The sequence below is a fragment of the Xyrauchen texanus genome, chromosome 33, assembly GCF_025860055.1.
Source record: "Xyrauchen texanus isolate HMW12.3.18 chromosome 33, RBS_HiC_50CHRs, whole genome shotgun sequence".
In the NCBI taxonomy this organism is placed as follows: Eukaryota; Metazoa; Chordata; class Actinopteri; order Cypriniformes; family Catostomidae; genus Xyrauchen; species Xyrauchen texanus.
The window spans coordinates 35,706,938-35,721,232 of NC_068308.1; the positions used below are offsets into that span (position 1 = coordinate 35,706,938).

At 38.8% G+C, this 14,295-nt stretch overlaps 1 protein-coding gene across 1 annotated transcript in view; it reads right to left on the reverse strand.

Moving 5' to 3' along the window:
• The window catches only part of ppp2r2d (protein phosphatase 2, regulatory subunit B, delta), a 31,546-nt gene extending 18,487 nt beyond the window's left edge, over nt 1–13,059 (reverse strand). Inside the window, exons 1-2 of the mRNA XM_052102197.1 lie at nt 12,906–13,059; nt 12,598–12,672 (exon numbers count right to left, since the gene is read on the reverse strand). Coding sequence (XP_051958157.1) covers nt 12,598–12,672; nt 12,906–12,915 — 85 coding nt within the window. The 5' untranslated portion in view covers nt 12,916–13,059. The remainder of the gene's footprint in view (nt 1–12,597; nt 12,673–12,905) is intronic.
• Nucleotides 13,060–14,295: the final 1,236 nt, after the last annotated feature.

Sequence of the window (14,295 nt, forward strand, 5' to 3'; positions counted from 1 at the left end):
ATTTGTTGAGAATCCTTTACCCTTAATAATATCACATAAATGTTTCAGGAAAGTGTTCTCAGGCTTCAGACACCTCTCTATTGGATTCTTTACACATTTCTCATGAGCAAAAGCTTCCAGATCATTGACATTGTTTGGTTTCTGTGCTGCTTCCTTGAAATCCCAACAAAGATTTTCAATGGGATTTTAATGATGGACTGTAAGGGCCATTCAAGCACATTCCACGGCGCATCCCCGAACCAGATTTTGGACAACTTGGATGTATCCTTGGTGTTATTGTCTTGCTGGAAAGTCTAGTGATCACAGAGCTTCAATTTCCACACTGAAGGCATCAACTTTTTTTCCAAAATGGCCTGATCCCTGAAAGAAACCATGGCCTCAGTCACATAGTCAAGCCATTTCCTGCAGCCGCAAAACACCCCATAACATGTTTGACCCAACTCCAAGCTTGACTGTGGGGATGGTGTCGTTCTTGTCATCGCCTTGCATTTCTTACTCCAAAGGTACTACTGACCCATGGGTCTAAATCTCATTTTCAGTTTAGCGTCATACGCCCATAAAACCTTCCAGGACTCTACAGGTCTCACTAATCAACCTTTATCCCACTTAATCCCCATTATTTCCCTTCTCCCCTCCCAATCCCCAACCCAACCCAACCCGACCCCCAACAAACATCCCTGTGGCCAAAGCCAGAGTACACACGTGAATAAAAAAAAAATACAATAAAAATAACATTCCCCCTTTTTAAATTATGAATTATAGTTAGGGCTGGGCGGTATTTTAGATTTTTCAGATAAATTGGAATTTGTGTTTTGACACGATATATTTTAAATCGAGAAATCGAGATTTTGCAAAAAATATTGCAAACGCTACAGTTACATACATTGGAAATACAAAGGCTGAATAAGGAAGAGAAAAATAATTCATGGCACTTATCTTAATGCTGCTCCCAATCTGATCAGCTGCACGCGTGTGGTGCGCTCCAAATGAACGTGACACTTTAACAACACAGAGACTGATATAAAAGACAGCGCTAATATTCCCAGTAAGATTGTGCACATTGTGATTGTTGCTCAGCTTCGTCCATCTTGCAGGTATACACCGGCTTAAGAGCATATCTGGCCTTGCTGTGCATGTTGATGCACGGTCTCCTTTTCTTTTTACCAATAACAAAAGCATTAGTGGCGTAACCGTTATGGGTGCTACATTTCAAATTATGGAGAGGCTATTTATGGGAGTATCAAATATCTGCCGCTCCTTTTGCCATGATGATTCAGATAGATTGCTAATTATTGCTCTGTTCTGTGATGTGTTTAAAGTGTATAGCATATACAGTTGAAGTCAGAAGTTTACATACACTTTAACCAAATACATTTAAATTCAGTTGTAGAAAACATTCCCTGTCTTAGGTCAGTTAGGATTGCTACTTTATTTTAAGAATGTGAAATGTCAGAATAATAGTAGAGAGATAATTAATTCAGTTTTATATCTTTCATCACATTCCCAGTGGGTCAGACATTTACATAGACTCTGTTAGTATTTGGTAGCATTGCCTTCCAATTGTTTAACTTGGGTCAAACGTTTTGGGTAGCCTTCCACAAGCTTCTCAATATAAGTTGCTGGAATTTTGGCCAATTCCTCCAGACAGAACTGGTTTAATAGGTTTGTAAGTCTCCTTGCTCACACACGCTTTTTCAGTTTTGCCCACAAATGTTCTATCGGATTGAGGTCAGGGCTTGGCAAATCCAATGGTGTGATGGCCAATCCAATACCTTGACTTTGTTGTCCTTGCCATTTTGCCACATCTTTAGAGGTATGCGTGGGGTCAATGTCCATTTGGAGGACCCATTTGTGACCAAGCTTTAACTTCCTGGCTGATGTTGCTTCAATATATCCAAATAATTTTCCTTCCTCATGATGCCATCTATTTTGTGAAGTGCACCAGTCCATCCTACAGCAAAGCACCCCCACAACATGATGCTGCCACCCCCATGCTTCACAGTTGGGATGGTGTTGATCGGCTTGCAAGCCTCACCCTTTTTCCTCCAAAGACAACGATGGTCATTATGGCCAAAGAGTAAAATTTGTTTCATTAGACCAGATGACATTTCTCCAAAAAGTAAGATCTCTGTCCCCATGTGCACATAAAAACTTTAGTCTGGCATTTTTATGGCAGTTTCTGAGCAGTGTCTTCTTCCTTGCTGAGCAGCCTTTCAGGTTATGTTAATTTAGGACTAATTTTACTGTAGATATAGATACTTGTCTACCTGTTTTCTCCAGCATCTTCACAAGGTCCTTTGCCGTTTTTCTGGGATTGATTTGCTGTTTTCCCTCCAAACTATGTTCATCTCTAGGAGACCGAATGCATCACCTTACCGAGCGGTATGATGGCTGCATGGTCCCATGGAGTTTATACTTGCATACTATTGTTTGCACAGATGAACGTGGTACCTTCAGGCATTTGGAAATTGCTCCCAATAATGAACTAGACTTGTGGAGGTCCACTATGTTTTTTCTGAGGTCTTGGCTGATTTATTTTTATTTTCCAAATGTCTGAAGGGTACCACGTTCAAAGAGTCACTGAGTTTGAAGGTAAGCCTCAAAATGCATCAACAGGTACACCTCCAATTCAGCACACCTCCAATCAGAAGCTAATTGTCTAAAGGCTTGACATAATTTTCTGGAATTTTCCAAGCTGCTTAAAGGCACAATTAACTAGTGTATATAAACTTCTGACCCACTGGAATTGTGATAGTCAGTTAAATGTGAAACAATCTGTCTGTAAACAATTGTTGGAAGGATTACTCATGTCAAGCACAAAGATGTTCTAAATGACTTGCCAAAACTATATTTTGCTAATATTACATCTGTGGAGTGGCTAAAAAAAACAATAGTTTTAATGACTTCAACCTAAGTGTACGTAAACTTCTGACTTCAACTGTTTTGACAAACTTTGCAAGTAATGATACATTATTTCATGTTCCTATGCTGTTCAGCGTGAACCGCTAGAGGGCGCATCTCTCTGCAGGGGTTTATGTATATAAACAAATTGTTTGATATACAATGAGCACTTTCTAGATAAACTTGATTATTTATAGATACTGATTTCTAGATAACTTTCTAGATAGACATGGTTTAAATAAAATTAATACCTACACTGGCTAAAAATTATTTAGCATTTTTCTTTTTCTATTATTTCTGAACGTTTACACTCTGACAACTTCCCCCTGTGGTGGATACTTTAGATATGGATAACTCTGGATCTCTATAACCAGGTTACCTTGCATTCTAAGAAAGAACATACAATTTGAATTATGTTGGAATACATTTAAAAGTTGAAAAAAAAAAAAATCTTCCATACATTTGATAAAAATGTCCTAATTATAGTGGTATAATGGAAAACGGATAATGTTGTCCAGACAGCTTGAGGGCACTGCACAGCTGACTGAGCTGAATGAAGACTATTTTTTTAACAGCCTTTTAAGGTTCAATAATTGCACAAGGTCATATGGTGATTTCAATCTGTATTCAATCAATCAATCGTGCAGCATTAATGGATGTCAGCAGTAAAATCTGACAACACTGGTACCATAAATGGTGCTTCTTTACCTCAGGATTACGCAAAAAAAACTTTCCCAGCTTTTATAGCTAATGCGCATGCGCATTCTCAAGTTGATTGACAGGTAATTTATGTATCTAAAAAGGTGATTGGCTTTTTTACCTCTAAGGCGGGGCTTCCTATCTACAACCGTTGACTGTTGGCTGCAGTTGGGCTTTCTAATTGCACCCATTCATTTTAATACAAGTGGCCCATCTCTGCTAAATAGTCTCTGGATCAACTTCAAGTTAAAAGCGCTTCATGTATGCTATAAGAAAATGTCTTATTCACTATGCACTGTATGTACAATTGGTATTTTTTATGCGATAAATGCGATTGTTAATGTGGACATGCTATCCATGGTTGCTGGACTACTGTGTGTCCTGTTATTTCCTTCTTCCTAATATATTAACAAATATGTGCAAATAAATTAAAAACAATTGATGACTAAATAGAAATCATTAGAAACCACAATCAACTGTTTTATTTTTTTTTATTTTGTGTGAAATTGAGTAAATACACTGCCAAATAAGAGTTTATCTTTTTTAGCAATTCTATGTTTATTTTATTTATTATATTAAATTGTATGATATAATCAGCCACCCTGCTCTCTGAATATCAGCATTGGCAATTCAAAACCCACATTGGGTTTAAACACAAAGTTATGTTTGTGCTTTTTGTATGTTGTGATTCTCGTATGATCTGATTGTAAAAAACTTTAATTCACGTCACCCAACGTGTAAAATGACATTTACATAAATTCAATGATAGACAAACTGTTTTTAGATATTTATGAAATTATGACCAAATCAAACACCAATCCAACATGGGTCAATAAATAAGCTGGCAATTTGGAGCTTTCTTAATGGTCCTATAAATAGCCTTTATTATCTAAATGCAAAATCTCTTTTCTCCTTATGCCTTATTATGGAGTGTCATGGCCATTAACTAGCCTGATCTTTCATTATGAGTTACTGGTCAGATCATCAATTCTCCACTAAAGAGAGCGAGAGAAAAAACACAGCTGAGGAAACACCACAGTACTGTATCACAATGAAAACAAAAACAACAGCAGTAATCTAGGCAGGTATGTCACGGATGGTGACCACCCTGTAAAAAAGCCAAGCAAGCAAATATCTACGATCCATCTAAAAACATCTAACATCCACATCGGACATCCCCCACAACTTACAGCAGAGATTACATCAGCACCCCCCCGATCAAGACAAAATTAGAGCATTATACAGTAACCCAAACCAAACAACGTTAGATGTCGCAAGATCAGCGAGGAGTCTCCTAGCAATAGGAAATGCAGACTAAGCCTGACCTCATAAAGCTTGAAAACAAGCAGAGTAGCCAGTGTGAGAAACCGACAGAGATAACCGCACACATACCCATCGTGAATGGTAGGTAGAGGCCATAGTAACACAGTTCCAGGCTGTGGCTGTCAGCAGAGCACAGAAGACAGCAGAGGAAGATTTAAAACCCTGGTAGAAGCTGCGGTGTGGACGGCGTTGGCTCGCCTGAAGGGAGGGTGGCGAGGGGTGCCCGCAGCCATATCCGACAGTTATGATGAGGAAATCCCCACCCCCATGATTGACACAAACCCTTTTCTGGGATATGAACCAAAAAAACAATAATATCAAGATGTATAAATGTTTGTGGGAGGGACCGCTTTTCCACTGACTTGAGAACGGAACAATGAACGAACTGAAAACATTACCACACAACCAGCCCAGAAACAAATATAGCACATCACGGCCTTTGCTCACGACGAAGCTGGAGCCGTTTTTGTAGTCAGTGCAGATGCGAATAACTAGCAAGTAAATGATTACAATATATCAATCTTTTGAATCACAACACAATAAACAAAGAATGAAGAACACTTACAAGTGCTTTACATCCCATGAAAAACTTCTGCATTAAATAAAGGAATAAACTCTAGCAACTTTCTTCACATCCAGCTCCTGTGTGCACGTTCAAGTCAGAATTGATCATCCCTATGCCATATTCCCTTCAAAGACAATTATCCTCAACTTTGAGAGCTTCAGAGGGCTGAAAGTTGCTAACGGTTACTTATAACTCACTTTTTTCGTGATTTTTATTGGCAAATAGGGCTGAAACGATTAGTCAATGTTCGTTGTCGAATAGTCGTTTGATCTCATTTAATGTAACATGAGATCACTTTAAACGCCAATGATGACAGCAGCAGTGCAGCTCACACCTGATTTAGGAGAGGAAGAATTACACGTCACAGTCCAGATTAGGGCTGCTCGATTATAGCAAAAATCATAATTGTCGATTATTGCTCTTGATACTGTTATTGCGATTATTAATGTCGATTAAAATGTTAAAATACCATGACGTCACAAAGTAAGCAACCGTGTGGTTTTATCCAAAGCGACTTACAGAGCCCTTGTTACAGGGACAATCCCCCTGAAGCAACCCGAGTTAAGTGCCTTGCTCAAGGACACAATGGTGGTGGCCGTGGGGATCGAACCAGCGACCTTCTGATTAACAGTTATGTGCTTTAGCCCACTACACCACCACCACTCTTACTAAACCACAGTTACTTAAGTATTAATTACTGCGTTACTGTGTTCAGTATGCCTTTTGGTGGCCATTCATCCCGTTAGATATTCAACGGTGATCTTGTTCATGTAAGATCATCGTTAGATCATTTTTGGCCTCAATTTTGCACTTTGGAATTTAAAAACAGTCATTTGCGATCTGAGTTTGTGCGATTTGTGCAAATGTTAAATCTACCAATACCAGCTGCATGGCAAATAGGTCTTATTAGAGCAGACGCGATAACAATGACGGCGATTCCTGAAATATGCTATTCATGCCATGTTTTTAATGTTGGCTACACCTCCAAAACACACTTAGAACAGTTAAGCTGAATTATTTTATTGCTATTACTTATTAACATGACAAAACAAAAGTTATAAAATTTTTAATATATTGTACACAGAAATCGAGCAACGCGACAAACTCTCCCATTACAATGACTGCTCTCAATCACTGCAGGTTTACACTGAGATCTGCATTTCGACGTGAGCTCAGTGACGTTCCGCACAACGTTCTGCACTCTCGCGAATGCTCTCATTAAAAACAAAGCTCTCTAATCAGCCTTAATTAGAACGGGATCGTTTAAGTTTTGTTGCTCATTTGCAGTATATTTAACATCTATGTTGAAACAGTGGTGCAATATGCAATTAATCCAAAATAATTACAAAGTGCTTCTCGCTCTTGTTCTACAGCTTCTTTTCAAGAGTCATGTGATGTTTCTTCAGTATTCATTTTGCGCGTGCTGCGCGAACAGAGCAAGAACATAAAGCAAGCATCTGGGCATTCAGATGGTTTAAAACTTGCGCATTAGGATCAGTTGTCAAATTTTGATTGTAAGTCCATGACTAATCCTTGACTTTGAGACAAGACTAACAAAAACATAAAAGCCCCACCAGAAAAATATATTTATACTGAAGAGGAAACCGGAAACCTTCACACTTAGGAATTACTTTTACATGGAAAACATCCTGGCCAGGAGCCAGCAACCATCTCAGAGCAATAAACGTATAAATTCATTTCTCTGTTTGCATCCTGTAACACAGACTGAAGTTGTGCTAAAAAGATCAATAATATGGGCAATTTTATCAACACAGTAAGATAAAATATCAGACTGAAATCGTGTATTGTGACTTTGTAGTTTTCCTTTTAAACAAAATAAGCGTGCAACCTCTTCAGTGCCTTAAAAAAATTCCAAATAGAAACTTCTTCAGAATTCCATGGAACTGAAGATTTTGCATCTTGCAATACATTGACTGTGATCTGTAAATAACCTGCTCTTCCACATATGGGCCACTCATAGGCATTGGTTACCTTGGTAACGCAAGAGTTTAAGGAACGGGTCAGAAGTGCTTTTACTTTCCCAAATAGTGCGCTTGGCCAGCTACAGAGAAAAAAAAACAAGTAGCCTTTGCAACTGACAAGTGACCAATAGTGAGTAGCGACATCACAACAGGCATTCCACCAGCACAACTGAGCACGGTTGTTTAACAGTGCTGAGAATTCCGGGCAGAGAACAGTTTCTAATCGTGCCGTGCAGAATCGGGCCCAGGTGGAAAAGCTACTGTAACAATTCCTCACCGTGCTCAGAACTGTTCGAGACTTTTGTTTCACTCCGCTTTTGTTTGCGGCATTCTAAACGAAAGTGTAAGAGCAGCGAAGACGTGTAAAAAGATAGACATTTAATTTTTCCCTGTGACGCTAGCAGATGGTGACAAAACAATATTTTAGTATGTTATGAGCAAGTTAAACCAACATTCAATTTCAGTCAGCACTGCCAGTCAGTGAGCGGTTTCTTTAAAGTAATTGTCAATTGCCTCTCACACCATGATCGCTCAGATTTACTACTAGACTACAATCGGGAAATACAGCTTCAGCATTAAGGCTCATCACAGCTGAGAGACACAACAGACAATGTAATCAGACATGCTCAAGGTGCTTACTTACCAGAGTTTTCACATTGGGAGCAGAATTCAGATGTAAACAACATTTAGCCTGGCAGAGGAGAGAAAAAACTGCATACACGAAAAACTCAGGGAGGACCCCGCTCTGAGAAATATTTTTTTAAAAGCAAGCTGACTAACACTAAAGATGAGGAATAGAAGTTAAACAGCTACAGCTTTACTGTTCATCTCTGCTTGGGAAGCGCGACAGACGCAGGTAATCACTCCCTCTCCCTCTATTTCTCTCTTACACACACACACACACACACACACCCTTGTTTCCCCAATAACTTGTTAGAAACAGCCCAAGCTGCCGTTACTAGCTCTAAAGCAATATTTCCGAAATGGTAACAGAGGATTGGGCGCATCTCTTGAACTAGCAACGGCAGATCCTGATCCATTGCGTAAGAAAGTAGCTCCATGAACAAATTAGCTTTTTTGTGACAGTCATTCGATTTTTCTCACTGTTTTATTTCCTTGTTTGTTGAACTGTTGTATATAAGCAATATCACACCACAATCGTGCTGTATGGCCATAAATCATCATGGCTGAGATTACCTACAGCACTCGAGCCGGCAGCCGAATCACAGCTGTGCTGATGTATGGCCATACTGCATTCGTGCATGCATATATATATATATATGCACGAATATATACACATATTTTTTAGGAGTTTCAAAAAGACATTTTAAGAATTTAGAAATATACATTGGAAGCTACATTTTCAAGTTTTTAAAGCCCTAAAAGCAGGGCTCAACAATAAGGACTGCCTGATGGCCCGGGGCCAGTGTGAGAAAGATTTAGGCCAGTTGCTAGATCTGTCACTTGCCCGATCGGGCCAGTGCTGCATTTACAACATCAGTGCAAGCAAACAACAAGCGAGAGAGCACAAAAATTACACAGAATGAACCAAGTCTTCTAACTGAGGAGCGAGCAGGAGTATATTTATCTCGCAAAGGCGCGCAAATGCATAATATACTGGACGCGCCAAGGCACAGCTGTGTGCACGCACAAGAACGTGCAGACAAGGAGTGCACTCTCCTAGCACTGTCCTCGCTCTTTTCCAAGTGTCTTAGCAGCAGCTTTTATCAACGTATAGAAAATAGCAGGAAAAAACCCACTTAATGAATTTCGTAGTGGGATTTAACGCCTTGTGCAACATATTATGTATCATAGTACATTCTGTGATCACAGTGCAAAATCCCCACATTTTAGTTTTTTTATATGTTAAAATTAGTAATCCACACATTGGAACACAAGAAATCAACAGTTTCTTCTATAGGACTGAAAATCCATGTCTCTCTGTGCATATGTTTCATCATCATCTCTCTCCGTGCAGCATAGTCTGTTTAACATGTGCTCTCGTAAAGGGACAGAGCGCTAGTTTTATTCCCACTGTAAAAAACTAACATATTTTCTCTCATTAATTCACCTTTAGAGATGATGTGCCGAATGAGACGTAATAAACTTTGTTAAACCCCAGTTATACACATGTCTGGAAATCACGAGCTGCTCAATATCCAAAATGTAAGTATACATTTAATTAGGTAATGTTTCAAAACATAAAAATTAATTTGACATGATAATGGCATTTGATATGAAAAGAAGTAAAATTAGGCTATTATAATCAAAGCTGTTTATCTGCAGGGTGAAGATGAATATTTGAAAACGTCTACATCATATCATGCTCATAAAACTCATGTTACATGTCTAATTTCTGGACCATACAGGTATTTTTTGTTATTGTTATTTGTATCAGTCAGTGTTGGTCTTGCTTGGCGTGTCTGATCATGTTATATACATATAGTTAATTCACAGATTAGGCCTAATATCTACCTACTGTATATTACACATCACAACCGATTTAGTAGAAAGTCTGTTCTCTCAGCCAATAATAAAATCTTTAACTTGGTGAATAATCTTTGATCCTTCTTGTGAAAACACTACACATGGGCAAAAGTTGACTAAACGGATGACCGAAAACCCATTATCTCCTCCACAGAACTCTTGGCTTAAAAACGCATATATGGGATTACATAGGGCATAAATCATATCTTGCAAATTATAAATGTGATTACATTTTGGGGGACATTGTATTTTTTTTCTCTCCCCAATTTGGAATGCCCAATTCCCAATGTGCTCCAAGTCCTCGTGGTGGCGTAGTGACTCTGGGTGGTGGAGGACAAATCTCAGTTACCTCCATGTCTGAGACCATCAATCCGTGCATTTTATAGACTTTTTGAGCGTGTTACTGCGGAGACGTAGCGCGTGTGGAGGCCCACACTATTCTCCACAGCATCCACACACAACTCACCACACGCCCCACCAAGAGCGAGAAAAACGCATTATAGCGACCACAAGGGGGTTACCTCATGTGACTCTCCCTAGCAACCGGGCCAATTTGATGCCAAGGAGACCTGGCTGGAGTCACTCAGCACACCCTGGATTCGAACTTGTGACGTCTTTACTTGCTGAGCTACCCAGGCCCCCGGGGGACAGTGTATTAAAAACACAAGATATGTAAAAAATATTTATCTTCAGACACATTTTTTTAAAGCCATGATGGTAAAAACAGCTATTTGTCATTTTTGTGTTGGGGCCAGTGAAAATGTTGGCAGGGCCAGTAAAAATCTGAAGCACTGGCCCAATCGGGCCAGTAGAAAAAAATCCTAGCATCGAGCTCTGCTTAAAATAAAATATCTGTTGTAGAATTTGATTTACAGTATATTAGAAGTGAAATATATAAAATTACATCTTAAGGTGTATGATGCACACATGCACCTTAAGAAAATTACCATTTATGACAATTAATCGTGAGAGCCTTAAAACAGAAAATGAATCGCCATAGTCGCCATTTTGTTTGTTTGACAATTAATTGTCAGTCCAAATTTCATAATTGTTACAGCCCTAATCACAACTAAAATGAACACAAAAGTGATCCACTAAAGAATCCATTCTACATTCTAGGTCCACATACACAGGGACAGATTACCGACTGGGCCAATGGGGCCAGTGCCCAGGTGCCCTTGACTACCAGGGGGCCCTTGACTGCCCAGAGGTGCCCTGGGCTTTAAGGCTGCGTAATGTAGTTTGGTGAGCCCCCATGCTTGAAAAACCATTTGGCCATGAACAACAACGCGCCCCAACGCTAATTGGCCCCAAATTATCCAAGAGTAGTAGTTTTTTATTATTATTTATCGTTTACTCAATTTTATAATGAATTATGTTGTTATAGAACAAGTGGTTTTGTTGCATTCCTAATAAATGTTTAATCATTCCAAACAAAGTCTAAATTAAAATAGTCACTAGTGCTCATAAAACATTAAATTATAACCATTTTCAGTCCATATATATTCTTGAGAGCAGATTACATAAAAAGAGTTTAGCTAACACAAAACAAACAAACAAACAAACAAACAAACAAACACTAACAACAAAATCACAGCACCATGGTAAGAGTAACCAGTCAAGTCTTTCCATATGATAGGAAATAAACCATAATTTACTGTTAAAGATTATTATTCCCCAACACCCATTAACTGTTACGCCTGGATCATGGATGGCTCGCCAAAAAAGGCACTTGCATGATATGAACTGGTTGGACTAGTTGGACGTGCCTTCCGCTGTCTCAAAGGCAGGATATGCTTCCCTACAGGGGCCCTAGAATCCAGCACACCCTCCATCAGTCCCATCCATCAATCTACAACTTCCAATGTCAATTCAATACATTTTTGCATTAATATGAATGCATTTTCTGTGCACCATGCTGACTGCATCTTACTCCCAACAATTACCCACATGCATACCTGTATTGACGTAGTTCCTATTCAAAGGGAACATGACACAACGCTCATCCCATTTTTGTTAAATACCCGAAAGCATTTACATCACAGTCATTAAACTAGTCAGATGCATGTCACATTAGGGAGGGACATTTTAATTCTACAGAGCATTTTATTGGAAATAAAATGTGGATACACCCCTGAGTGCAAGGTGAGTCATCAATATTTTTGGCCAGTACACCCAGAGGACAAAGACTGTACATTTTAAAAGCTGCGAAAAGTAAATGTTCAACTTTTAAAAGTAGGCTACCATATTAAAAAAACAGAACCTAAAAGAAAAAACTAGAAAAAATGTATTTCACTGGGACTATAATGGACTACTCTATTCATCTATACAGACCAATACTATCTATCCAGAGGTGTAGGAAAATTAGAAAAATTAAGGGCCACAATAAGGTACTGATCACTGCAAATTACCTATAATATGTTACATGAATGTATATATTTCTTAAAGGCAGGAATGTTGAAATGAGTGCAACACCCGACTCCATCTCTTTTGCCATCATAGCCCATCCATGCATGCTTTTTTTCCTCCATGACCTGCCATCATTCTCCATACAGCACTACTTCAAGCCCCCTATACTTCAGCGCGCTAACATTTTAATCTCTATTAGCTTTAATTAAAGCAATGCAAACCATCACTTACCTTCAGCAACATCTTCGTCTATGGCTCCTTTCACCTGGGAGAAGCACCACTGGAAGTCATTGCTTCCACCGACCCCTGCAGCAGAAGCAACAACAACACAGGTGCATTTAAATGCATGCTCAAATCAACCACCTCGAGGCATATTAGCATACTAAACCAAGAGCCCTACCCTAAATGAGCATGCATACTGTGTTAAAGTAATAAAGAAGGGAGTCTGATCATCTAAGGGGGTCTGGTTGGATGTTTAGGCCGCACTGCTGCTGCCGCTGCGCCCCCCGCCTACCAGCACAAAAACCCCCCCGGTTTACCTGCCATCATCGCCTCCGTCTCTGCCTCGAGCCTTCAGTGCGGCTTATTCGTGAGCTGAACCGGGTGATCGCGGTATGAGAGCGCGAGCGTAGAGACGCACGGGAACAGCGCGAGCGGGATCTGCCCGTGATTTTGTTTCGGTTCAAGATGGCGAACGTTACCCGTCGACATGACACAGTGACGTCATTTAATCAAGCGCGATGCTCTGCGCCCGGCGTGTCCTCGCTGCGTGCCGATTTGCGCAGAGTTGCACAAGTTTTAATGTTATATTGTTGAATTTTCTATAAAGTATATCAATTATAAAGTTATAATAGCCTACAAGACCTGCCCTTTTGGAAACATACTCTTGTCCTAAGAAGACAGTTCAACTTTTCTGTTTAAATGGACATACATTACATATAGGCTACTTGAGTGCAGCTTTCATATCTTCATGTCATCTGCCTTTCACTCCTGTTAGTTTGCAGGAGACTTTTGCCCTTCTTCTGTTTACAGTCATGTTCAACAGCGAAAAAGATCCCGATTAAGTAATCCTTCAGCATGAGCTGAATGGCTTGATTTAGATAATACATATGATCTGTCATATTTGAAATCACTGTCATTAAGAAGCATATACATATATAAATATATACATACACACACACACACACGTACACACATACATATTATATATACACATACAAACATATATACATACATTTTATATATATATACACATAAACATACAAATACATAAATATACAAATACATATATATATATGTGTGTGTGTGTGTGTATATATACATAAACATACACATACATATACAGTACATACATATATACAAATACATATATATATATATATATATATATATATATATATATATATATATATATATATATATATATATATATATATATATATATATATATATATATATATATATACATTATATATATATATATGTGTGTGTGTGTGTGTGTGTGTGTGTGTGTGTGTGTGTGTGTGTGTGTGTGTGTGTGTGTGTGAGTGTGTATTTATCACTTTGTGGGGACCAAATGTCCCCATAAGGATAGTAAAACCCGAAATTTTTGACCTTGTGGGGACATTTTGTCGGTCCCCATGAGGAAACAGCTTATAAATCATACTAAATTATGTTTTTGAAAATGTAAAAATGCAGAAAGTTTTCTGTGAGGGTTAGGTTTAGGGGTAGGGTTAGGTTTAGGGGATAGAATATAAAGTTTGTACAGTATAAAAACCATTATGTCTATGGAAAGTCCCCATAAAACATGGAAACACAAGCGTGTGTGTGTGTGTGTGTGTGTGTGTGTGTGTGTGTGTGTGTGTGTGTATTAATATATGTGTCTATATAATGTATATATGTGTATATATATATATATATATATATATA